Here is a 26,612-nt window from a genome sequence, read left to right as displayed (position 1 = left end):
CCTAAGTAATTTACATTTTAATCTTCAGTACACAAATTAAACGTGCAGTAAGCAGACCAGGGCTGATTTTTTTAACTTTGTGATAAACCCCAAAGAGAAGTGCGCATACCCATCTAGAGCATGCTATGAGAATCCGGATCACCTCCCGTACACAAGCAAGAAACCTCAGCTCCCGCCGCTCAGAGTACGAACTCGGGAAGCGCTCCCGCCTCCCGCTCTCAATCCCGGCCCTTCCCTGCCGCGGGCACCGCCCCGCGCGGCGCCGGCTGATGAGGCGCTGGGCGCGCCGGGGCCGGGCGGTGCTCCTGCCTTCCTGCTTACCTCCTTTCCTTTCCCTTTCTGCTCCCTGCCATGCTGCTGCCCTGTGTGCGGAGGGTGGCTGCGCGCCGCCTCAGCCGGGACCTGCCCCTGGCCTGCAGCTGCCCGGCGCAGGGTCCCGCTCCGCGGGGCTACAGCCGAGGGGCCGGCGGGAAGGTGAGGGGCTGAGCCGGGGCAGGAGGAGGCGGCGGTGGGAGCGGGTCCCTTCCTCCCGCTCGGCCCTGTGCTCCGGGGGGCTGAGCGGGGTCGCTGTGCCCCCCGGAGCTGAGCCAGGAAGGGTGCGACTCCCTGTGCTCCTCCTGGGTGCACCTGGATGGAGATCTGCTTTGGGGGGAGCGGGGCGGAGAAACCCTTTTGCACTTAAAATTACCGATTAGAAGAGGTTTTGTCTTTATTTATCTCTATGTGTTCGGAAAAATTATTATAACTTTAGTTATGTTGTATCTAGTTTCTTTTTTCACACTCGAAAGTAGTTGTAGTAGTTGATCCTGGTTTACCAGGTGTTGCTCTGTGCATCGTGTTAGATAAATAGATAACATGAGATAAATATATGCAGAAGTAGCAATGGTTTGAACAGTGTGCTTGCTGCCTCTGATGGGTCTCCAAATTTTGTGTTGTTTACATTAATGTGTGTCCTTTTCTAGGGTCTTGTTCTGGGAGTCTACTCAAGTGAAAAGGATGATGGTGCTGCCCAATTCACTAGTGCAGGAGATGCTTTTGATAGACTCGTATCTGGAAAGCTGAGAGAACTTCTGTCCCTGTAAGTGTGTGATAAGCTTCTGAAATGGATTAAAGTACTTACAGACACCAATGGGAATGATCCTTTTTTTTTCGTTATTAGTGTTTGTGTCTGTATAACTGTCAGGCTGATATTTGCTTCTACCAGGCCAAACAGTTTGGAGGGGAATTCCCATGATAAAACTAAGCGCTGAGGAAATGTGCAAGATGTTTCAGGGGACCTGTCCTCTGTAGGGACCTGACTGTGAATGAGCACTGAGCCAAGCATCCCAGTACATTTGTGTGGCATACTGTGTAGTTGTGGAGTGAATGTAGTACCATAAGATTTATCACCAGTAAGGACTTTCGTATTGAAGGAATCTTTTTGTGTCCTAGATGTGGACCACCTTTGAAGAAAGGCAAAACACGCATATTTCATGGTTTGCATCAGGTATGAACTTAGCATTTTTGTGTGCTAGTTGATTAATGTGTGAAGTTTGCCCTTACATCTAATTTTAAGCTAAGTTCACTGCTGTGCTTTTATAAATGGCCTGCTCTTCTTCCCCCCTCTTGTCTCTCTCAACAAAAATGTAGTTCTTATTGAAGCCTCCTGTTCTGCACTACCCATGATTGCATGGCCTTTTCCAAAGTCCTGTACTCCCTCTGGTGTGTTGCAAATTGAGAGGATGTAAACGAGTCTGCTCCAAAGGTGCTCTACTCTGAATAACTGCTTACTGAATGAGCTGAAACACAGCAGTTTTGGATCTGACTTCTACAGGCTCCCCAGGGAAGTAGTCACAGAATCAAGCCTGCCAGAGTTCAAGGAGTATTTGGACAATGTTCTCAGGCACATCATGTGATTCTTGGGATGTCCTGTGTAGGGTCAAGATTTGGACTCGATGATCCTTGTGGGTCCCTTCCAACTCAGGGTATTCTATGATTCTACTGTGCTTCCTGCATCCAGGAGGAGTGAGTGTCTGAAGGTGTACCAATAGCTGCAAAGACCTTCTATACATGACAGTTCTAACTCAAGGTAGTCCCATCATAAGCTTTCATTGGAGGTGTCAAAGTTGTGTGCTTGAAACCTCTGAAAACAAGACATGGGAGTGTTCTTCAAGCAGGACTTTGCACAGACATAGTAGATCACAGAGGTATGAGATAGGGAGTCATCTGCTCAGAATCAGGCTTTTGGTGCCATTTGAGAAGCCCTAATACATGTACTGCACGCATGTGAAGCTGGCCAATATGATACTATTTGTGCCTTTTTAGAGTAGTAGCTAGGCCTAGGCAGGCATGTAATGACATTATGTGTCCCTGTCTAAGTACCTGAATCTTACATTAGGGCTACTTAAATAACCTTAAATAAATTCATTTGTAGGGAGTATTACTTACCATGTAGAAATTCCTGTGTGGACACCCCATGCAGCTGACACTGGACTCAGTAAAAAGGCTCTCAGAAATTTCATGGAAGTTGAGTGAGTGCACTAAGGATCCCATTATCCCTGTTCTGCATACTGGATAGGCTCTGAAGTGGGTAGTGAATCTGCAAGAGAAGACAGGAGAATTTGGCCTTACACACTCTTCTAAGTGTGTTGTAAAATAGTGGTAACTAAAACTGTGTTAACTGTGTTAACACTGACCTTCTGGAAAGCTAACACAAGTTTCAGCATCTTGTGGACTAAAAGATTTTACTATTGTGTAGTAGTTTGAAAGCTCATTGTTAGAGGCTGACAGAGATGGAAGGGAAAGACTAAGATTAACTTCATTTCTCTTCAGAGCTGTGGAAATATATATATATATATGTTCATATATAAAACTTTTAATACAAATTTGAGTTTTATACAAATTTGACTTCCTTCTTATAAGGCTCCCTTTATCTTTGCTACTTCTTCTTTTTTGCCTTCCGCTAGCAGCTTGTAAGGCAAGCATTTAGTCTTCTATGCTACATTGTTTTCCTGAGTTCCGAAGAGGTGTACCTCTGTGCAGCTTTGGTTTGCTACCTGTCAAATCATGCCAGCACGGCTCCTGAGATGAGCTAACAGACTCAGCTTTCAAAGTGGTTTTATTTCCTTGAACATAGTACTATGCCAGAAAGGTTACAATTCTCCAGCTCAGTTCTGGCCTTTGTTGCAGCTGGAAAGCTGGATCTGCTTTCCAAGGACTCTTGAGCTTGCTTACTTTTATGAGTACCAAATTTACTACATGTTGAGCATAAAGCCCAGTCTGCTGCAATGCACATAATTATTAACTGGATAACAGAGTAACTGGCTGCATGCCTGTGGAAAATGATTGGGAGCACAGGACAGTGGCACCATGTGGGCACTCTTAATGAAACGCACCTACTGTAGAAAAAGTACTGAATGTATTTTAATGCTGTGCTTGGTTTGATTTGGAAAGTAAAGTCTTTATAACAACTCTGCTGTAACAATGAGGAAAGCAAATCTCTTTGTGTGTTGGCTTCATCTAGGACTTTCCGAGTGTGGTGGTAGTTGGCTTGGGTAAGAAGAATGCTGGAGTAAATGACCAAGAAAACTGGAATGAAGGCAAAGAAAATATTCGTGCTGCTGTTGCAGGTTAACTATTAAATTTTCTGAAGCATTTTGTCTATAAAACAATTGCAGTGGTGCAGCATGCTCCATTTTTGAAGAGCCAGTCTAGATATGCCTTTGTTTTGAACTGCACAACTTACTGCCTCGTTTGGTAAATGCATTTACTTGTCACTGATATTCATGTAAATTTTTCCTTAGTGAGCAAAGAATTATGGCGCATGTAAATCAAATCTGCAGACAGGTAACTGCAGTTATTTGTATCAAATAACTTTTCTAAACAGTGTGATACTGAAAAGGCACTTGTCTAATTACTACTTTGAAGCCTGAGAGCATCACCGATTCACTTTGTGCTCACTCTGTACTTAAATATGCACATACATTTACTTCTGCTGCTTAGTCCATAACTAAGATATTTGTGTTTTAAGCTAATATCTTTCACAACAGCAGCAGTATGGTTCAGTATGTTATCTGTCACAGGCAGAGGAGGCCTTTATTTTAATCAAGGATGACTGCTGCATCTCAGTGTGTATAAAACAAGAATAAGAAGAGTTCTCACTACAGAGTTTATAATCTCTGACTGGATGAAAGCTTTATGTCCAAATCACTAGCCAGTAGCTGCCAAAAGACTGTTAAATTATTTGGGTACAAAACGGAATTTATGGAATTTGTTTGTTTATAAAAATGTGTGTAAACTCATCTGGAAGGAAGAGTAGTCATATTCTTGGCAAAAATATAAGTTATGGCAAATTTCTGCTACCTGTAGGTAGTCATAATTCATAGTACTCCAGAATGATAGAGCTTTGCTTTGCTATAGAATGAGCTGTGAACAACTGTGAACTTTCTTTTTTTATTCTTCTGAAATGCTTGAATCATTATAATTCATCAGATATTTTTAGTCATATTTGTCAGTATATGTCATTAGCATTTTCAATTATTCTACTGCATGATCTCTTTAATTGACTGACTTACAAACTCAGATATCTTGAGTTAAAATTGTTTTTTTCCTTGAAATGTCATAATGATCGTCTCGGACACTGTTTTGCTGTTCTGTGCAATACTTGGACTACTAGTTCTGTAATGTATTTTTCAGTTGGCTGTAGGCAGATCCAAGACCTGGAGATCCCTTGTGTTGAAGTAGACCCCTGTGGAGATGCACAATCGGCTGCAGAAGGTGCTGTCCTTGGATTGCATGAATATAATGAGCTGAAGCAAAAAAAGAAACCTATAGTTACTCCTCAGCTTCATGGAAGGTGATGGCAAAGGAAAGCTTGCCTATTTATTTATCTGTTTATTTGTTTATTTATAGAACTGTATGCATGGCATGCTTGTGCAGGAGAAAAACAAAACTGAAAGAATAAGACAAGCAACAGTTTCCCTCTTAACTCCTCCTACTCATTTGAGTTGCCTGAAGTATTTAACATCTCAAGTATATTTATAGTATTTGTTCTGTGTGTTTTGTTAGTATGTCATGTTGCAAGGTTAAGGGTAAATAAATGCTGCTTCGCAGAAAAGAAGGCCCAGGATAAAAATAAAAGTAAAATATTGCTCAAAGCATAGTTGTAACATACAAGGACTTCTGTTGGTACTCTGTGCCCAAATTGTGGAGCAGAGGTATTTTAAAGCCCATAAATGGATAAATCCTTTTGAGAATCGGGAAATGCTAATTGACACCCGACCATGTCACGATGGATATTTTACATAGTTCAATTGTTATATTTCTGTTCACAGACTACAATGCGAGAAGCTTGGACGCTTCTGGTCTCTAAACAGGCATCACTGTTACTTCATAGCAGAAAGTAGAATCAGAGCTTTTGGGTTTAGAACAGTTGTCAGAGTGGACTTTGGACATTCTGTATTGGATATTCTGTCATGCAGAGGAGAGGTATTTCCTATGTATACTTTAAACAGGAACAAGTCCTTCCTTATGAAAAAGTTAGTGAATTAAAATAAAAATGTCTTGATTTAAGGGTGTCTTGATAAGCTACATCCAACACTATTCCCATTTTGTAACACAGCAGATAGTTTGGTAGCCAATTATGTTTATATCAAAGAAACATTGCCTGAAAACATAGATGGTCCTATCACCACTTAAGACACTGGAAGTAATTTTTGTATATAGTAATTTAGGTTGGAAAGGACTTCTGGAGGTCATCCAGTCCAGCTCCTACTCGAATTAGGGAAAACCTGAACATTACATACAACTTTAAAGCTCAGTCAGGTTGATCAGGCTTTTGTTTAGTCCATATTTTATTATCTCCAGAGATGAAATTTCCACAACCTCACTAGGCCATCTGTTCTAGTGCTTAAGTACACTCACGGTGATTTTTTTCTTTATGTGCTGTTGCAGTTTTCCATGTTGAATCTAGAGACCATTGTCTGTTACTGTCTTAATGTGCAACTCTGAGATGTGTCTGTCTTCATCTTTTCTATGAATCCTATTTAAGATTATAGGAAAGACTGCAATTAGCTCTTTCCTGAATTTTTCTTCTTTAGGTGAAACAAACACAGTTCCCTTAGCTTCTCCTCATATGCCATGTGCTGCAGCTCCCTACCCTTCTTAGAGGCCCTCCTTTGCACTTTCTTCAGTTTATCAGTGTTGGGTTTGTATTCTGGAACTCAAAAGTGGACATAGCTGGATGCAGCCTCACAAATGCTAAGTAAATAATTATTTCCCTTAACATGCTGGCTCTGCTCTAATCCCCAGCATGTGGTTGGTCTTTTTTGCTGCAGTTATGCACTGCTTATTCCTGTTCAACTTGTCTATCAGGACCCCCAGGTTCTTTTCTGTGGTTTTGCTTTCTGCTTAGTCAGTGTCCAGCCTGACTGTTGTGTAGAGCTGTCCTGTCCCAGGTACAGGACTTTACCCCAGTCTTTGTTAGACTTCTCAGTGTTCCCCTTGGGGCGTTACTCCACCTTGTCATGGCCCCTGTGAATGGTGGTTTACCTTCCCCATTTCAGGTGCTCCCCATAATGCCATGTTTGCTGATGGTATACCTGTTGAAGTCCCCTTGTTACCTTTTCCCACTTCTTCCCAATTTCAATTGCCAGCTGAGATTTGGCTTCTTAATTCCATACCTCCATATCCAGGCAATACTTCCATATTCCTCCTGGTTTCCTCCATCACTGTCCTGCTCTTTTGAGAGTTGGAATCCAGCTGAATGTCCTGCTTTGTGATGTCCTGTAAAGCAAGTCGGGTTTTCAGTTCTGTTTCAGTAAAATGAAAGGTTTTGTACTGATTATCTTGCAAAGTAACCAGAGTGACTTCCCCATTTTCCTATACAGGCAACTTTGTGAATGTTTGCTCTGTCATTCGTTAGTGAAATGCCTTGAGTGTGCTGTGAAATGAGATCGAAATTCCACTCTTATTGCATAATCATATTTCAGTAAATGGAAAACTAGAATTGGAGGCTTTATGTAGTAAATAAAAACTTTTAGGGCTGTTACAAATAATGTGATTACGAATTTTGGAAGGTGTGTTAATCTTCATGCTTAAGGATTTAAGCCTATCTCTAAATACTGAGAATTAGGACAAGACCTAATGTATCAGACAGATAATTTTACATCTGTCTGCTCTAGGATTTTTCTACTTTTTTCTGAAGCATTTGGCACTGACTAGAACCACAGATGAGTTACTGGACTAGATGTACCTTGAATCTCATACTAAATTCCTTGTAGTAAGATAACTATGATATTCTTAATTGCTCCAAATTAATGATACTGCATTTTCAGAAAGGAGAGAATATATGAATGCGGACAACATCTTACTTCTGCAAATGTGTATAATCCTGATTATTGTGTGTTGTTGTTTAGTGCTGAAAGTGAAGCCTGGCAAAAAGGGGTTATCTATGCTGAGGGTCAGAACCTTGCTCGATACCTTATGGAGGCTCCAGCTAATTATATAACTCCAATCAAATTTGCTGAACATATTGAACAGAAGCTCAGAAGTTTCAGCAATGTGAAGGTCCATATAAGGTAAATTCCACTGAAATGACGCCTTTACAGGGTAGAGAACCATGACTGTAAGATGAGATACCTTCCAGGTTACTCAGGTCTGCAGTTGTCTCTCATTTTCCCTCTGCTACTTCAAATGACAAAAGCAGTGAGGGTTTGGGAAAAAAGCATGAAGGGTGCCCAGACTGCAGTCTGCTCTCAGGATTAGAAGGTGAGATGCTAGTTTGCAGAGGAAGCAATACTGTAATGCAGTAAAATGATTAACTGTCAATTATTCATGCAGTCAATTACGCTTAATTAACACGTGTGCTGTGAAAGGCAGCCTGATAAAGACTCAGTGAATAGAGGGCAAATATTAGGTACCTTTTGTTTTCTTCCCAATTAGGTTTTAAACATACTTTTGCGCTTTTTTTTTGTGCTTTTTTTGTGGCAATGAAACATCTTCTATTTATTGTTGTTACTGTTGGGGGTAAAGATTTAAAAATGTTGAGTTGGAGCCGTAAAAGCCCTTGCAATTGGATTTGCACAGCTAGTGCTTCTTGCCCCTAAATTTCTACTTTCTCTTCAGTGGAAATGAAAGTGGTTGTGCACGTCTTAGAGGCTGTTTTGTTGACAAGCGAAAGACTGAGGGAAATCAACTTTGCCTATAGTTAACTGTGTTGCTAGTAGAAAGCTAAACTGTAACTTCCCGTGATACTGTTACTTCACCTACTATCGAGAGCCTCCCAGGCAAGTGGAAGTTTAAAATTTCTGATGCAGCAGCTGTAGACAAGCTGTTGTTCTGCTGTTTTGTTGTTTCGGCTGCTTTTTAAACAAGGCAAAACAAAGATCGAGGAGCAACTTTGAGGAAGTATTTTTCTGCCTCACACAAAAGGTAATAGTAATAGGATTTAAATTACGGTTTCCAAAATAACTAACTAAAATGAAATGGTTTGTGTATGAACCTTCAAGATTTGTTATGTCTTAAAAACAATCACCTTGGTCAAAGTGTCCAACTACAAAAAAAAAAAAAAAATTAATATATATTTCTGTTCCAGGCCAGAGTCTTGGATAACAACAGAACAGATGGGAGCATTCCTGAGTGTAGCTAAGGGTTCAAGTGAACCTCCCATCTTTCTGGAGATTCACTATTTAGGGGCTGCTAATACAGATGACTCCCCATTGGTATTTGTAGGAAAAGGAGTTACATTTGACAGGTATGTATGCTAATATTTTAATGACTAGAGGGAGGAAATGCTTTCCTACTATTCATGTTCAACAGGGAGACGCTTTTTCTTTGCTCAGCACATCTTCCAATGCCATTCCATTGAACTTGCCTCAGATAGTAGCTTGTGCCGCCTTTTCTGGGGATGAAACAAGATTGGTTGTACAAAGGAATTGTAGCAATTGATATGCCATCATCTTGTAAGGGGAAAATGGAAATTCAGGGGAAAAAAACCCAAAGAACATGCTATTTTTTGTTGTCCTGAGCAAATCTCTGGATACAGAATTTACATGTTTGGAATTGCAGTATGCCACTGGACATCTAGGTGATGCTTAAGGAAATAGGAAATAGTTCCTTATAACTGCTTTCCATGTCACATATTACTGAAGAATTTACCAGTCTATTCCCCTTCCATAGATTGATTTTACCAAGTGCACTGTTTTGTCCTTGTTTTGTGCACTTCTGCTATTATGAAGACCATTGAGTTAGTCCACTGCAGGTTACATGGATTTTTATAGTCTCCTAATTATGAGGAAATATCTCAGGGACATTGAAATGAAAACCTAGATACCTTGCTTTCAGTATGCTTACTAGGGTTGCAGGAGTATTTGCAAACACCAGGTCTAGCATTTACTGATACTTGGTGTTAAAGCATACTGGTGGACAGAATATTATCAATATTATTATATCAATATGCAACATCAAACTTGTACACGTTGGGTGTACAAGCACACTTGTGCTCTGTGTTCCAGTGGTGGCATCTCACTGAAGCCGTCGTCGGGAATGGATGCCATGAGAGCAGATATGGGGGGGGCAGCAACTATCTGTTCAGCCATTGTGACAGCAGCCACTTTAAATCTACCTCTAAACATAATTGGTAAGTGTGTTTGTCAGAGAACCCAAAAATCTTAATTTTACAACATTTTGTAATTTTCTAGTATCAGCAGTGGTGACGGCCTTGTAGAAACATCCTGGGCTCTTGCAGACCTACTTCTCTCATTCCCTTGCTCAGCCTCTTTTCCATTTTTATTTGCATATAAAAAAAATATATCTTTGCTTGAATCAAAAACTAGCTTTGCTTGAAGAAAATATTGCAACACTGAATTAAGATTTTGAAGGCAGGATTTTTAGACCTTAGGAGAGAAATGATTGTCAATAAACATATTCTCAATGAGTTTTTCAAAGTGTTGATCCTTCATTACAAGAAGGAATGTGAATGTCTGTATAAGCAATTAAAATTAAAAGGAGTTAGCTGAGCTACCTCCATGAGTGTTTGCCACAGTTGAACAGGAAGAGGGATGAGCTCTTATTTTCTCAAGTGAATATCTCAGCAGAAAACTAAAACAAAAAAACCCAGTCTGCTGATACTGTTAAGTATGAGCAATGCTTACTTTTTTTCGGGAAAAAAGGCTTATTTTTTCTGCAGAGCTAAAATTAAATGAGCTTATTCAGGAATCGTGGCAAAACCAGGTGGTGATGACATGTAACCAGATCTGGGATAAGTTTTACGTTTGAAAAACTCGACTTTTTAGTTACTTCTATGTTTCAACCAGTAGAGGGCAGCGGTGCACACACACATCCTCGCGGCATTCCTCACTTGGAAGTGTGGTGGGAAGGGCTGTCAGTGGAGCAAGTCTGTAGTAAATCAGCTCGAGAGAGGTGGTCTACTTGTGGACCTTGTGATGGAGTGCATTTCGTCCCATGATCCCATTTGCAGTTGGAGTTTTGACACTGACCCTCTTTTTTGTTACAGTTGGAGTTACACGACAACTCCTTGGACCACTCTGGACATTACACAATGTTTATTTATAATGAGCAGAGCTTGAATGGCTCACAGTGTTAATTTGAGAAGTGCTAATTTTCATTTCAGAAAGAAATCCCTTTCATGTGACCTATTATTTATATGTGGGAGACATAAAATGATATTTATTGTTTCTCTAATGTCACTTGCCACAGCATAAAGTAGAAGTAAATCCTAGTGTTAAAATGGTGTAGGTGGGAGAGTGTGGTAGTGCATCATGCAGAGGAGTTTTCCTGATTGAAAACCAGACCCCATTTGTCTTTCAGTAACCAGAAAAAACTTGGAGCATAATTTTTGAGCATAAATTCAAGATAAGATTAGTATTGTTTTCTTAAAGAGGTGTTTGGGGTTTATCTGAGTGGGGTTTTTTCTACATCTTTTCTGAGAAGGAAACAAGTAATGTAGTTTTCTTTTTGTCTCTGAGGTTTGGCACCCCTCTGTGAAAATATGCCCAGTGGTAAGGCAAACAAGCCTGGGGATGTGGTTAGAGCCAAAAATGGAAAAACAATACAGGTATGCATGAGAAACTTGGATTTTGAATACTTTTAGTGAATTGGTTTAATCAACCAAGTTATATGACTGCGATCAGAGCACGTTTGAAAAAACCCTTTAAAAAGACAAGTAGTGCAAATATACAGTTTTTTAAAAATGTAAGAAACATGTTATTAACTAGAAATTGCTATCATAGGATTCTTTCAAATATAAATTTAGATTGAAGAGATGAGACATGTTTTATAAATTGCTAGGAAAAGCTGCAAAGGTCATTTACTGAGCATGCTGGAAAATCTCATTTTAGCACAAGAGGTTTTTACAATGCTTGTAAATATAGGCTCTCAGTTTAAATGAATAACATTAATTGCTTCCAACAGACCTTTCAGGACAATTCCTTGCTATCTGTATAAGACATAAGATTATTAGTTTCCTGCTGATGTAACCAAGGTCTTTACACTGCCAAGCTGCTCTGTACATTGAGAACTCTGAGTCATAGGGGCTGTTGGTTCAACGGAGCTTACCCAAAATACATATTTCATATTTATTACCAACAGTTCCATACTCATCTAATAGATTAAATTGCACTGAAAGTCATTGTGCTGTAGATCACTGATTTAATTCAGAAATATTTCTTTCTGTCTGGATTTCTGTGATTCTGCCCCTCCTGACTTGCTGAACCTTCCAGTTCTTTGAGGTTCATCTCCCAAAACTGAGTTCAGTCACCCTCTGCTCTGAGGGAAAAAGACTGGGCATGTATTCCCCAACCAGGAAAAAATTTGCAAGAAAGTGGTAGTAGCTCAGAGCACATCATGTAATTAATCTTGCAGAATTCATCATGAAGTTTTCGTGAAAGGGGAAAGGAGCAAATTGATTATTTTTTTTAGAGGGAAGAAGTTATGAGATCCAAAGAGAAAGCAGTATAACAAGGAACTGTTTCCAGTCATGTCTCGGTGCTTTTTTGTGGTACCCTCTCCTCCTTTGTGGTTTTCATTGGCAATACCTCAGCCCCTGGGATTCCTGGGGCTTTGCTGGGCGTGCCAGCCTGTGCGTTCCACTGGGGTAGCTCTCCAGGCTCTTCTGAGGAGTCAGCAGCACAGAGGCCCAGCATACAGAGCAGGTTGCAGTGCTGAAAGATGACTTGACCTCAGCTACAGATCTGCTTTTATTTTGTAAACATAACTGTATATCAACACTTTTTCTTTTTTTTAGTGTAGTTTGAGTAAATTTTGATTACCTGAATTTCCTAGAGCCTTTATCCACTATAGCTATTTAAGATAATATGTAAGAAATACATCAGTGAAAGGAATGTTTACAGTAGTTTTTCTGTTTTTTATTAATTTTACCTCTGAAGGTAGATAACACAGATGCAGAAGGAAGATTGCTGTTAGCTGATGCTCTCTGTTACGCCCACAATTTTAATGCAAGGGCTATTGTGAATGCTGCAACTTTAACAGGTAAGCAGTTTCCCTTCCCTGCTCATTTTGCTATCAGTTCTTTGCTACATATTAGGTGAGCTGTGGATTAGTTGCACTGTGTACATAAACCCAGCCTTAATTCAAAGGCAACTGAAATGATTTTACACGTTGCAGGACAACAGCGCTCACAGCTTGTGCTCTAACAACCTGCACTGTGTCTCTGGGAGTGGGAGGGGACTGGCATGGAGGGGATGTGCTCAGCAGTGTCTATGAAGTTGGGCTCAGCTGGCCCAGCCCAACTGGAACTAAAAGTGGGAAACCCTACACAGACTTTAATGTTTCTGCTCAATGTTTCCCCGTGCTTCCATTTCTGAGCTAAGCTCTCCCAGCTCCCAGGGCTGTGTGATGCAGAGACAGTGGTGTTGAGGAAGATCTTGCTTGGTCCACATGTCAGGGCCATGCTGGAGCCCAAACAGTCCAAATGGCTTCTTTGTGAGTGGCCTGCTGAGTGCCTGAGTTCTGACCTTGCCAGCACCAGTTCTCCCACTACGAGAGCTAGCTCAGGTCTCCGTGATGGTAGATAACAGGAGAGTTGCCGTCTTCCCAAGAACATGTTTGACTGAAGTATCTCTTATTTTGTGTTCAGTTTGCATGCTTTTTTAGGCACTATGAAATGTGTTTTAATTGTTTTGTCTCTACAGTTGCATAATAGTGAAATTATAAATTTAAATTTTAAAAGAGCATTGTGTATGCATCTCATGCACACAGTAACAGGCTGTCATGGTGAGGTGACTGTAGCTGAAATGAGAGCAAACATAGAAGAGTAGTTCAGATATGAGTCCACTGTGTTACTTAATGAATATGCTAAGCAAAATAATTCTTTATATAAATTCTTTGCTAGTGCTTTAAATTATGTTCCATCAGTTCTACCAGTTCAAATTCTGTGGAAAATTTCAGTAGATGGAAGGGAAACTGATTTTAAGATTGTTGCCTTGTATAAAAGTATTCCTGTTTGGGATCCTTGTGCACCAAGCAGGAAGGAGGAGAGCTCCTGTAGAAATTTCTTTGACATATCATTTTGTTAAACTACTTTTTTTCTTTTTTTTATCTCACTGAGGATTGAGTGTTGGTATTAGAGAAGCAGTTCTGTGGCATCAAATAGACAAATATGCATATAATCCCTCAGTTTTAGGCATGGTTTAGTACTTTGATAAGGATTATTTTAGTTTAAAGTAAATTCATACACACTGTGTAAAAATCTATGCAAATGAAATTCACAAAGGGAAGGTATCAGCTCGAAAATTGTAAAGGTCTATAAACTGGAAAAAATCCACTCAGTTTCTAGATGGAAATAATATCTAGGTTTTTTTTTTAGAGGATATTGTTGTTTAATACCTTATCTTAGAAATATTGCTAAGAAACATTAAGCTGAAATAAAAAATCTAGTTTCATGAGAAACGAAATTTTTATGATTTCTTTTCCTGTGAGATTATATAAATGTTTTAAAAATGTTCAAACTTTTAAAAATATAAGTGTACTAAAATCTTTAGGTTTCGCAGTCTGATTAATTCCCATTACTGATAATGGGAATTGAAAAGGGGAAGTTCTGTGAGGAGTCAGGATGCAGGGAACAACTCAGGTCCACCTTTGCCTTTGTCATATAAACAGGTATGTTTCTGTAGGTGCCATGGATGTTGCATTGGGATCTGCTGCAACTGGAGTGTTCACAAATTCATCTTGGCTTTGGACTCACCTCTATGAGGTAGGCCATCTCCATTGTTATTAAATCATAGTAGTAATAATTCAGTGATATATGTTATTGAAAAGTTAGTACATTACTGAAAGACTTTATGCAAATCTAAAAGAGATATTATTACATTTTGAAATTTCGTAGGAATGGTGTCAGTACTGTATTTAATTGAAAATAATTAATGTTGACTATTAATTACTATCTCTTCAGTAAGGTGTGATATCATACACCAAACAGCACGCAGATCATCTCAAGGATCTGCATGTTCTGATAACTTACTGCATATGCATAAGCTCTGGACTACTGACAGTAATTAGTTCATGTTAAAAAGATAATTGATCTTGCTTAACAACACTGAGACAGAAATTCAAAGAGGCCTTGTGGGTAACTGAAGTGTGGTGGATCAAGGAAGCCTCTGAGGGGAAAGATTTGTGTTGTCAGGAAAAAGAAAAAACAGATAAAAAAATGTGGTCTTTGGATGTCACCTTTTGACGTCACCTTTTGACTGACACTAGATTACCTAAAAAGTAAGACTTCCTGTTTTGTTTTGCAGTGTATTCCCAAATACCTAATATTATATTGGACTGAAGATTTTTAGACTGGTCAAACCTAAGCAAAAAGAATTTTGCCCAAACTATCACTGTTCCGTTTTCAGGCCAGCATTTTGACAGGAGACAGAGTTTGGAGAATGCCTCTTTTTGAACATTACACAAAACAAGTAACAGACTGTCCTCTTGCAGATGTGAGTAACATTGGAAAGTACAGCAGGTAAGGTGAACCAATATCTTTTATGTGCCCCTTTCTTTGAGTGTATTTATTTAATATGTGTGCTGTTGGAGTTGCTGTTAAAAACAATACATTTTTCTACTTCCCACAGAGCTGGAGGAGCATGCACAGCTGCTGCATTCCTGAAGGAATTTGTGACTGCCTCTCACTGGGCTCATTTGGATATTGCTGGTGTGATGTCAAATAAAGATGAGGTGCCCTACCTTCGGAAGGGCATGGCAGGGCGGCCCACGAGAACCCTCGTAGAGTTTGCAGCTCGGTTAAGTCAAGACAGTCACAATGCCAAATAAAAATACTTGTTCTAAAATCATCCACTCTGCCTTAAGAAAAAAATCTTAAAAGGTACTATTCATAAATGAATGCCCCAAGCATATTTTCATTATGTTAATTAACTAAAAATGCATTTTATAAATTATTACTTGGGTAAGATTATCTCAGCTTTGAGATTTGTCATCCCATGTTATGCATCTGAAAATAAAAAATACTCTCTTTGAACTATTGAGATATTTAATACCAAAACATGATAATGGAAAACATTGGGACTCCTACTTTATATATAAAGTAAGCATAATGTAAAAAATAAATACCTTATTTGGATATGTGTTTTGATCGAGAGAGAATGCACAATAGGAGATCATAGCTGTGCCTCAGTTTTGGGTACACTGGGTGATGTGAAAGGTAGCTCTGCAAAGTTGTTCATAAAAATGCCATTTTGCCATTTTTCCTTAGAAAAATTAAACCTGCTCTTGGTGTGTATTGAGGCAGAAATGATGCTGCATCAGACATTTTAGGCTGTTGCAATTAGCATGATTAGCATGACTTCAGCACAGAATTATATAGTTAGTTCTAAACATGTCAGCAAGAGTGTGTCTTGTAACTGTTTTTCAAAAAAATTAATGAATGCAAGTTAGTGTTTCATGGGGGTTTTTATGGGAACCTGCCCCCATCTCACATACTTTTTGTCATCTTATTGCTTCCCCCCTTTCCTGGTGTGAGACTGTTGGGTTCCCAGCAGGTACAGTATTCCCAGAATCAGTTCAAACATCAAACAGGCTTGACACTTAAAATCATGGGATGATGTTTTCTTGACAATTTGTGGGATTCAGGCCCAGAGGGTGGGAGGTTGTTTTAGTTTAGGGTGTTTTTTCAGTTTTTTTTGTTAAACAGTGGTCTGTAACAAGTGATGTGGAACCGGTGCTTACCCAGGCTGGAGGCAGTGAGGTGTGGGCAGGGCAGAGACTGGAGGAGGAGGGTCTTGCTGGGAAGGATGGCTTTGCTGTCTCTGCTCTCTTTGTTACTAGGAAGGCAAGCAGTATCCTGGGGTCTGCTGGGAAGAGTGTGGCCACCAGGTCAAGGGAGGTGATCTTCACTCTCTACTCAGCCCTAGTGAGGCCACATCTGGAGTACTGTGTCCAGTTCTGGGCTCCTCCGTACAAGAAAGACAAGGAGCTACTGGAGAGGGTCCAGCGGAGGCCACAAAGATGATAAGGGGTCTGGAGCATCTCTTATGAGGGGAGACTGTGGGAGCTGGGCCCGCTTAGTCTGGAGAAGACTGAGAGGGGATCTCATTAATGCATATAAACATCTCAAAAGCGGGTGCCAAGAGGATGGAGCCAGGCTCTTTCCAGTCGTACCTGGCGACAGGATGAGGAGTAATGGACATAAACTAAAACACAAGAAGTGTCACCTCAACATTAAGAAGAACTTCTTTACGCTGAGAGTGGCAGGGCACTGGAACAGGCTGCCCAGGGAGGTTGTGGAATCTCCCTCTCTAGGGACACTCGAAACCGGCCTGGACGCGTTCTTGTGTCACCTGCTCTAGGTGTCCCTTCCTTGGCAGAGGGCTTGGACTGAATGATCTCTAGAGGTCCCTTCCAACCCTGACGACTCTGCGATTAACACGAGCGGGTTCCACCCGCCCCCGCCGGGGCTGCCCCGGTGCCCGGGCCGGGTCGCTCCGCGGGCGTGGCAGCGCCGGGCCCGCCCCCGCCGCATGCGCCGCTGCCGCCATGGCGGGTGCGCTGGGCGGCATGTTCGGCTCCCAGGCCCCGGGGCCGCCTCCGCCGCCGGGCCCGCCCGGCCCGCCCGGCCTTATCCCGCCGCCCGCGGGGCCGCGCAACCCCAACAACACGCTGGTGGACGAGCTGGAAGCGTCCTTTGAGGTGAGCGGGGGGAGCCGCGGGCGGGGGAGCCGCGGGCGGGCGGGCGCTGCCCTCCCGGTGCCGCCCCCCTGCAGGCGCTGAGCACGGTGCTTCCCTGTCCCGCAGGCCTGCTTCGCCTCGCTGGTGAGCCAGGACTACGTGAACGGCACGGACCAGGAGGAGATCCGCACCGGTGAGCCCCGGGGGGGAGCTGAGGGTCGCCCCTTCCCCGGTAGAACGCTGCTCACAGCAGTGGGAGGAAAGGAACCCACCGGGAAGGGAAGGAGCGGGGTCTGGGGGGGAGGTCCGAGTGCCGGCTGGCTCCGGGGGTCGTGTGGGATTAGGCTGGCGGACAGTGAAGTGCATGGTTCCAAATGCAGGGAGCTCGGCTGATGCATTGAGAAGCTGTATGGAGCAGTAACAGAAGATGGGAAGGGACGGCCCAGGCTGCTCCGCAGCGTTGCTTTAAGGCTTGACTGACGCACCTTCGTGGAGGCGGAATAAATACTGAACTGGTGTGAACAGAGATTGGAAAGTGGCCTTGGCTGCTTGGAAGTGTGCTTGTCCCTGAAAATTTTTTGAAGCTTGACTCTTAAGTGCTGTGTTGAAAACGGCATAAATACTTCTGAAAACTCCTTTCTGGATGTTGGGTCATATTCGTATGCTGGGATGGAACAGCTTTCATTACTAAATCAGCAGTGTGTGATATAGGAATTCTCCTCAATATGCTCATATTTGAGAACCGTACGTTGAGCTTGTTGCTTGAGCATGCAGAAATGTTTTCTTTATTCAACCAAGTTCCATGAATTATTTTATTATTCCTTGTTATTGTCAGACATGTAATAAAACTTGGAAGTGTTGTTGTCTTGCAGCTTTAAAAGAAGTTCTGAAAGTTTGCAGAGCAGTGTCTTATATGGAGACTTAATGCACATCCTGGTTTTATAAATATGTCATTAATAAATATATTTTACAAATAAGTCATTTTAGATATTCTGAAGATTTTCTTTCTAGTAAGTACTGTGAAAAGTGTTTTTAATAGCGTGCAGACCACTACTATTATCAGCCTGATATCTTATTTTTTTTGAATCTGTTCTTTCTATTTTGCTATATATGTTTAGGTGTCGATCAGTGTATCCAAAAGTTTCTGGATGTTGCAAGACAAACTGAATGCTTTTTTCTACAAAAAAGACTGCAACTATCAGTTCAGAAACCAGAACAAGTAATTAAAGAGGTATGTTTAAATTAATTCACCTGTCTTGTGCTAGATGAGATAAACTGTGCACGTCAGTCACCTTGTTCACATTAATTTTGGGTTTCTCAACATGATGCTGTACCTTAAGTTGGTAGAACTTGACTTCTAACGTAACTCTCACTGTGATCCTGGAGAAGGTGGATGCCTGCTGCTCTGTGGAGTATTGGAACACAGCTGGTAGTTTCATTGGAAGAGACAAACCAGTTAGTCAGATTTTGTTGGCAGTAGTGATCTCTGAAATATGGGATTTAGGGGAATGGCACTAGTGCATTCGCAGTTTCATTGGACACTTTTCCATTATTCCACTATAAGATCAGCTTGAAAACTCAAGCTAAAAAAATTAGATGCTCTTTATGTGAGGTGATTGCTCATATGAATACCATCTATTTACTAATACGCTTTTTTTTATCCATAGGATGTTTCAGAATTAAGAAATGAATTGCAGAGAAAAGAAGCATTAATTCAGAAGCATTTGAGTAAGCTGCGACACTGGCAACAGGTCCTGGAAGACATCAGTGTACAGCACAAAAAGCCTGCAGAAATGCCTCAAGGTCCCTTGGCTTACCTGGAACAAGCCTCTGCGAATATTCCTGCTCCAATGAAGCAAACATAATCTTCAGTTTTACATAGCTCAGTATTTTCAACGGTGCAAAGCAGTGGTGTTCTTGCTTTGTATGCTTTTTGTATAATGTAATTTGTACTACAAAGATAAATAGTTAAGATAAGCCAAATAAATTATCTTCTTTTTTTTTGCCCAAAAGTATGAACGGGTTTTATATTTCAATGGAAAATATTCAGAGTTGCTGTTCACGATGCTTTCTGGTAGGCGTGTGTCTCCTAGAATGCATCCTGTTCCTTCTAGAGAGGGTGGCCCTAGTTTTCCCTCTGTCTTTGCTGGTATGATGAAAATACTTGCAAAGATCAGTGTTTGATTTTACTGGAAGATCTGAATGTTTTGTGATCCAGTAATTATCCACGAGGACCACTGTAGAAACACCCTTAGATTTGACTTTACTTTTTTGAAGTGAATTGTCATTCTTCACCAGACTTTTGTTCAGCTCACAGAAGGGGTCTTGGGATATACAAATTTGGATATTATAGGATGATCTGCTAGATACCAAGGCACTCAGTGTTACTTACTGTACACTGTTTTATCTTCTTAATTATATATAAAAAGTGTCTTTTTGTCAAATCTAATGCCAAAGTCACTTTCCAAATCAAGCAGTTCCTTTTGGAGAAAATGCTAGATAGCAGGGATGAAAAGTATTAGCCTGTAGAAGCATTCTGCCCTTTTTGCTACCTTTTCACCACCAGTGAGGTGCAGCAGCTGTTTTGTATTATTTGCATCTGTTGGAACAGCTCTTGCTGGCTGTTGGAGAGAGGATGAGGTTAGGCTGGAGGTACACCTCGCTCACAGAAAATTTCTAACATAGCTGGGCCCTCCTGGTCAAAATTAAACAGGGATTCAAACTGTACAGCAATTGAAGAGGAGCTGTCCTATCTTAAACACCAGGCTGCTGGTTGCACAGTTCCCTCCCTGCCTTCCACAGTTACTGATGAGTTAATTACCTGAGGGTTAATTTCTTTATAGGTGTCCTTCCTCCCAGCAGTGAGTTAGCATGATCTAATAAATGTAGTCATTCCTCCACTTTACATTTAGGTGGGCATAAAAGGTACATGTGCGCAGTTCCCATCACTCTGGAACTCAGTGTATCAATCTGACTCACACTTCAGCATAACATAGCAGTCTTTTGTAAAACACAGAAATGGATCATTTACAAGCTTTAATGTTCATACTTACACATCATCCTACTTTATCAGGCTGATACATGTATTGAAATGCAATAGGGATATTGCAATGCTGACTATACAAAACAGTTTATTAAGCAAACCCAAAACTATTTCTAAACTAGCCTCCTATAAACATGCTATTCTGGAAGGTATACCGCATGCTGTACAGCTTAAGATTAGTTTAACAAAAACCGTTAAAAACTTAAAAAATCACATCATTATATGCATAACTTACTTTAAACAGCTGATGAATCAAATGTATAAATGTACAGAAGTAAGACCTTTCTTCAGCTGGTACCAGATTGATAGGATGTATCAGAGTCCAAATTGCATATTTAATGAAATGGTGGAGTGGTAGAGTCTCTTGATTATAAAAAGTCTTATAACAGTATTTTTGCTTTTTCTTCATTTTTTACAGAGGTTGTTAAAAAAATGCATTTTTTTGAAATCCATGCCTGTAACTCCATAGTTAATAGATGTAAGAGTGCAGGTGTTCCTAATCATTTACTTAGAAATTACTTTTATTATTTTCTTTCCTTAAATCATATATTGGATTATCATTCCCTGAAAGAAAACAGGAATGGCTTTTCTAGTGATTCTGAGAAATATGGAAATAGTTTGCTTTAAAATGAAAAATACTTAGTAAACCATTCTTGATGCTGAGAGTCTTGTTTTTGGTCATCTTTGGTTTGTGGTGGTTCACTGCCATGTGCCCTGTACAAACAAATAAGCATTAGCATGACTTGCCTACTTACTTACAATCTCATTAATATGTAATACTTCTTTTCCCAGAAAAAATCCTGATCCTATGCATGGTGCTGTGCTCACATGAATGGATAAGGCCAAAAGGTGCCAGCTACAAAACACTAGTGGGATCTGTGCTAGTCAGGTAACTCGAACAGTTGCCTGGTCGTAACACGCAGAGCTAAACAGCTATGGAGAAATGTTTGAACATAATTCTTAACTTGACATTTTGAAAAATAAAAGGATGCTTCAAGGATAAGAAGTCTTGAAAATCAGAGAATGGCAGCTGCAATTCACTCTTCAAAATATGAAATATGACATGTATTAAAAATGTTGGGTAAAAGTTTTATTTGACACTGAAAGATTAATTTGAACATTAACTGGCATTTATAATCAACCCTATTACATTGTCTCTTTTCCATCATTCAGGATTTTTTTTAACAAATGATAGCAAATAAGACTTGACTTATGATTGACTGACCTAAAAGAGTTTTAAGTAAGTAGCAGCCAAGCTACCCTCAGTCTCCTTGTGCATTTGTTTCCCTTTAAAACAGAAATCTGATTTGCCTTGGCAGTCATCTGGCATGACACAGCACGTTTTTAGCTTTTAGATGTGGGAATTGCCAAACTGGATCCAACCCTGAGTCCCAGGTTATTGTTTTTGTCGGCAGTCAGCACCATCTGCCCTCAAGTGCAGAACTCTAGCACATCATTTACAGGATAAATAATCTCCACCAGGAGATAGGTGAGAAGGCTGGATTTGGTCCTGAAACATAGTGGTAGGGTTTGTTGTTTTTTTATTGTGTTTTTGGGTTTTTTTGGTTGTTTTTTTAATATTTATCATTATAACTGTATGTTAGCTACATGTATTTTTAATTATTTCTTGAAGAGAGAGTTCAGCTATGTTTATAAAATACCAAACATTGTTCAAATAACTCCTAAATTTGAAGAATGCAAGTCCTTCAGAGAGAAAACGTGAAACTAAGTTTTTACTTAAGTGTGTGCTAATCAATTTTTAAGTCTCTAAACCCTTTGTGAAACGATTAGCCTAGATTCATTGAAATACCTCCTAAAATAAAAATATGTCATCGACATCTACCAAGTGCAAGGTGAAGAAACAAAAATAAGAGAGAAGACACATCCTTATTAGAACCACTGGTAGATGCTCAAGGTTTTAAACAGCCATATTCACTATTAACTGCATTCTTAGTTAAGTACTTGCAACTCTTCTTGTTTTTTAGCACCAGAAGGGGTTGCAAGTGTAAGCTCTGCTGGGCAGGGATTATAGCCTACACCTGCAGTAAAGTTCTGAGTCTGTCTGCAGAGAACTGAACACACGGAGTTCACTGCACTGCAGAAACCTCACATTGTTGTGTATTTCCAAATGTATAATGATTTTGATTTGCCTACAAGATTCTGAACATAAATTCATTTATTGTCTTAGAAAATGGATAAATACCTTGTGGCAGCACTGCTGTCTGAGGACTGTGCTGATGGAGAGCCCACCCTGAGGCAGCCAGGACTCCGGTCTAAGCTTGTAGATTTTGTTATTTGAGGAGCACTTCTTTTTGATCTCGAGTCACAGCTCAAAAAGCTCTTTGCATAGGAAGCTAAATTCGGAACACTGACAACACGACTGGGCACCTCAAGTGTTTTCTTCTTCTGCTTTTTATTGTAACAGAAAACTTCATTACATACACAGTTTTTTCAATTTATACTATAAAACCTCAACAATACCTCATTCCTAGATGTCTTGTGAGGAACCCTCAGATAGGAAGGGTCCCGTCTTTTTCTGCAGGCATTTAGATTCTGACAGTATGCTGTGAGGATCCATGGATTTGGTCCCATCTAATTAAAACAACTTGTGTATTTGATCTTGGGGTTTTAGACAGATCAAGGTGCTTTCCACCAAGTTGACCTCCCCTCTTTTCATGGCTATTTATAGACAGTATCATGCAGAGGGGCTGGAATGGCAAAGAGCAAATACCGAGCAACCCAAACAGATTCATAATTTTCCTTAATGCATGCAATATCCCAATTAGCAACTCCCAAATCTGCAAACAATGGCTGTGCTTATCGCAGTGGAAGACTCATGCCTTTGGAGTTTTAGTGTTTTACATCTGCTTAAAAACCTGTATTCATGTTGCACATATACTTCTACTGAATTTATGTTATACTCAACACCTGACTAAGTTGGCTTACTGGAAAGAATTCTACTGAATAACATTATCATAAAAAATTAATAGCACTTTTACTGTCCTGATCACCTGTATGATTCAAATAGTAACAAAACTTCATGATTTGTGATTTTAATTGCATTGCCCATCTTACCTTGATGGAAGGAGTCAAGCCTGCTGTATTAGGGTTGAAAGAAAATGACCGATTCCTGGAGGATTCAGTGTTGGCTGAAAGTGAATGCTGACATTTTCTTCCTTCCTGAGGGGAAAGAAAGTTACATGTATAGAAACATGTATTTGTTGGAAGCTGGTAGAGAAACACACATTTGTCAAAGTATTCCAGAACAGAAAGAAGCAACCAGTCTGAAGCAATGTGCGAAACACTGAATAGAGCCTTTCAATAGATTCCAAAATACATAACTGCATATAAAAGGCAGTCTTACCACCAGCTGCTTGATGATTTCTTCTCTCTCACTTAATTTGTCTTGCAGACAGTTTACAAGGTGTGTATCTTCTGACCTGGACTCCCATTTTCTTGACTTTTCTTCTAACTCTTTAAGTCTGTACCAAAGAAAATGCAGACTGGAAAAAAACTTCCTCAGATCAGGTTCAAGAGATACCTGGGCTGTACTGTGCCCTAAATTCCAAACCTAAAATACAGGGGCATAACCAGGTCTTTCTGATAAAACATCCTTTTTTAAAAAAAAAAAAAAGGCATCTATACATGGTTTACATAGAAGGATAGAATCTTGTGGAATTCCAAAATAAATTACCACCAGAGTTAATCCACAACACCTGTCTGCATAAAATCCAGCCCCTGGTGTAAACTAAGAAGCTTGCACATCGCATGGCTAGTCTAGTTTCCTAAAGAAAAAAATCTGCGTCACAGTATCTATACATACCTGTATTAATCTATTTGTTCTCTTTTCTGACCCAGTAACTTTAGAATCCTCAGAAATACTCAATTCCTATAACTTTCATGAAGAGAAGCTTGGATATACATGCTGCTTTAATGAACTCTCTAAGTCAAAACCTGTAGTCTGAGTTCAGCTTTTTAAATTCCTTAATCAGGGGAAAAGACTCAAATGCCAATTACACATTCTTAGATACGGTGTGGGAAGATACATTTGATTGACTCATGAGAACACAAATCATTCTTTCAATCAGCCGAGTGCATGAATTTTGCTGTTTGAGAAACTGAGTTCTATGAAGTTCACCTGCCATAACCAGGACCCATACTGAGCAGTGTGTTACAGAATACAAACAACCTTTTTCTTGTTCGGTTTTTTTTTGTGGGGGGGTAAGTATTTTTTAGAGGACCACCCTTGGACCTTATCATGTCAGAGTTTGAATAAAAAGATAAATCTTAACATCTGAAAGGTTTGAGGCCGGCTTACATGCAAGGTCTCTCTTCTGGTCCTCTGCTGCACAGTTGAGATAAGGGAAAAGGATATATAATCAAAGGGGATAATTCTAAGTGGCCTCTCCTGTACAATCTGAAGCACCACAACTTAACTCCACAGGGGGCTGAAAAGTGCATTTATTTATATGAGTTAGTGGGGGCTGTCCTGGGAAATTTTCAATGGAGTAAGAATGATCAAGAGCTTCTTAACCTCAAAGATGCTGCTCTGCTGAACAAAATTAAGTACAAGATCATGGATCAAGGCCTCTGGTATTATCTGCGACAAAAATTATTTTACACTTCATAAAATTCCTAGATACTACATGCAAGTTTTAATTTAGCATTGTAAAACTTTATGTATAGTGCTTTAGATTAACCAATATTAAGAATTTATTATAATGGCTTTGGGTCTTTTTGGTTTGCAAAGGAAATACACTTGTATTTCAATCCTTACAATACTCTATGTATGATTAATACAAAAAATTATACATACTAAGAACCATAAATTCAAACAGAACTCACTGCCAATATGAGCCGCAGTTCATTTAAATTACTTACGCAGTTTCTAAGGAGAAAATCTTTGCTAGAAGATGTGCCTGAGTGCTGCTGAAATCAGATAATATGTTTTCAATTTCCTTCCGGTGATCTTGTTTCAGTATGTCCAGTTCTTTTTTATGCTTGATACTGAGGTCTTCTACCAGTAGCCTTCCATTGGTATTAAAATATGTCTGAATTATCATGTTTCAATACTAGTTTATTTTCATTGATCAAAGCATGCAGTTTTGAGGTCTTTTATTGACTGCAAAGGTAGTTAACTGGGCAGAGAGCTGGCTTCTCCCTACTGATTTGACTTTGACATTTTGGTAGCAATCTGAGCAGAACCATCCTAACGCTGACGAAGAGGAAAATTTTTTGAAAAGTACGTGACCTTCACCCTTCAGGAAATGGAATATTCCATATAATGATGCTATTGATATTCTGTCTAGGGTTAGTTTGTGCACTAATCTTAATGATAAAACATGACAATAAAATACCTCACTCACATTAAGCAAAATTATGTTGAAATCTCTGGGATTTTAACATGAGGCTCTGATGATTTATTTTACCACATCATGGCATCAGAACATTTAATACTGCATACCATCATCCTAAAACTGTTTTTAAAAAAAAAAAAATTGAAAACTAAAAAATGCCTGACGTTTTTTCAAGCCTAACCAGAACATTGCTTTCTAATACCAACTCCAAAAGCAAGACATCTTCTGAAGAATCATAGTTAGTTTGTTGTCTTTTGTTTGCTAATGCTTTGTTAAACCTTGGAGAAACTTTTTCATTAACTCAATGGAGAGTCCATGATCTATGGTTTACTGATTAAAATAGAGATGCTCAACTCAGCAGATTAACAATTGTAATTTTCACAAAAGATATTCAGTTTAAATTTTTTTCCCTTATTTTTTTAATGTACTCCCAAACCTGTTTCACTTGTTTCTGAAAGGCTTCAGGAAAGGCCAAAAGGCCCACAAAAGGTTTATGCCTTGAAATTAGAGCACAGCCATGCAAGTGACTGGCATAAGATAAGAAGCAGAAGAATAAGGGTAAAAAAGGGAGCAAAATCCCTGAAATAGATCTTTAGGGGTAGAATAAAAGTTCTCTTTCAGAATAGCCATTTTGGAAATTGTCCACTCTTCCCATAAAAATACCTTTGCTCTCATCCTAATCCTTGCAAAAGCTTGCCATACGGGAGGTGGAATTCACACAATTCAAGAGAATGGAAATGTGAATTATTACTTCCAGCAGATTACTGATTTCACTTACTTGGCAACAGTAGAACTAGTAATTTTAAATAATTTGTTAAAAAATTTGTCACATGCAAATAACAAGCCACTATCAGCTTTAAAATCAGAAAAAACTATATGGCGTAAGACAGGGTCAGTGTTGTTAAAGTAAAAATAGCACTTATTTATATGCAGTCACCCACTTAACTATTCCCTTACACAAACTATTAGTCCTGCAAAAGCAAAACAAGAGCTGCAAGTTAATGTTCCGGGTCTTCCATGGGTTAATTTTAGAGCAGCCTATAGCAGGTGCCTGTGTCCACTTCAGCTCTCTGGTCCTACCTCCTGTT

General features: G+C 39.8%; 3 protein-coding genes across 4 annotated transcripts in view; 2 read left to right on the top strand and 1 right to left on the bottom strand.

Annotated features, from left to right (window-relative positions):
- Positions 1–297: 297 nt before the first annotated feature.
- Positions 298–15,580, top strand: LAP3 (leucine aminopeptidase 3). Its single transcript, XM_027727444.1, has 13 exons — positions 298–474; positions 963–1,078; positions 1,432–1,486; positions 3,503–3,608; positions 4,675–4,834; positions 7,395–7,556; positions 8,573–8,731; positions 9,492–9,616; positions 10,965–11,053; positions 12,384–12,486; positions 14,130–14,209; positions 14,853–14,965; positions 15,075–15,580. The coding sequence occupies exons 1-13, from the start codon at positions 352–354 to the stop codon at positions 15,271–15,273; spliced, it is 1,590 nt and encodes a 529-aa protein (XP_027583245.1). The 5' UTR covers positions 298–351; the 3' UTR covers positions 15,274–15,580.
- Positions 15,581–16,928: 1,348 nt separating this feature from the next.
- Positions 16,929–20,830, top strand: MED28 (mediator complex subunit 28). The gene is made up of 4 exons (XM_027727445.2): positions 16,929–17,145; positions 17,251–17,317; positions 18,243–18,355; positions 18,792–20,830. The coding sequence occupies exons 1-4, from the start codon at positions 16,993–16,995 to the stop codon at positions 18,987–18,989; spliced, it is 531 nt and encodes a 176-aa protein (XP_027583246.1). The 5' UTR covers positions 16,929–16,992; the 3' UTR covers positions 18,990–20,830.
- FAM184B (family with sequence similarity 184 member B) overlaps positions 20,144–26,612 on the bottom strand; it is a 41,442-nt gene continuing 34,973 nt past the window's right edge. The window contains exons 8-11 of one of the 2 annotated variants that reach the window (XM_027727442.2): positions 23,532–23,649; positions 23,243–23,347; positions 22,371–22,576; positions 20,144–20,881 (exon numbers count right to left, since the gene is read on the bottom strand). In XM_027727442.2, coding sequence (XP_027583243.1) covers positions 20,791–20,881; positions 22,371–22,576; positions 23,243–23,347; positions 23,532–23,649 — 520 coding nt within the window. In that variant the 3' untranslated portion in view covers positions 20,144–20,790. The remainder of the gene's footprint in view (positions 20,882–22,370; positions 22,577–23,242; positions 23,348–23,531; positions 23,650–26,612) is intronic. The other variant, XM_027727443.2, reaches the window with a different exon arrangement.

This window comes from Pipra filicauda, unplaced genomic scaffold, assembly GCF_003945595.2.
Source record: "Pipra filicauda isolate LSUMZ 115617 unplaced genomic scaffold, ASM394559v2 scaffold502_size411320_pilon, whole genome shotgun sequence".
Classification (NCBI taxonomy): Eukaryota; Metazoa; Chordata; class Aves; order Passeriformes; family Pipridae; genus Pipra; species Pipra filicauda.
This window is presented reverse-complemented; position numbering and strand designations above follow the sequence as displayed.

Excerpts from the sequence above, each read along its gene's own strand:
- LAP3 (XM_027727444.1), top strand. The coding sequence starts at position 352 with ATGCTGCTGCCCTGTGTGCGGAGGGTGGCTGCGCGCCGCCTCAGCCGG. Across the intron at positions 3,609-4,674 it reads TATTCGTGCTGCTGTTGCAG|TTGGCTGTAGGCAGATCCAA; the intron begins GTTAACTATTAA and ends TGTATTTTTCAG. Across the intron at positions 9,617-10,964 it reads TCTACCTCTAAACATAATTG|GTTTGGCACCCCTCTGTGAA; the intron begins GTAAGTGTGTTT and ends TTTGTCTCTGAG.
- MED28 (XM_027727445.2), top strand. The coding sequence starts at position 16,993 with ATGGCGGGTGCGCTGGGCGGCATGTTCGGCTCCCAGGCCCCGGGGCCG. Across the intron at positions 17,318-18,242 it reads CCAGGAGGAGATCCGCACCG|GTGTCGATCAGTGTATCCAA; the intron begins GTGAGCCCCGGG and ends ATATATGTTTAG. Across the intron at positions 18,356-18,791 it reads CAGAACAAGTAATTAAAGAG|GATGTTTCAGAATTAAGAAA; the intron begins GTATGTTTAAAT and ends TTTTATCCATAG.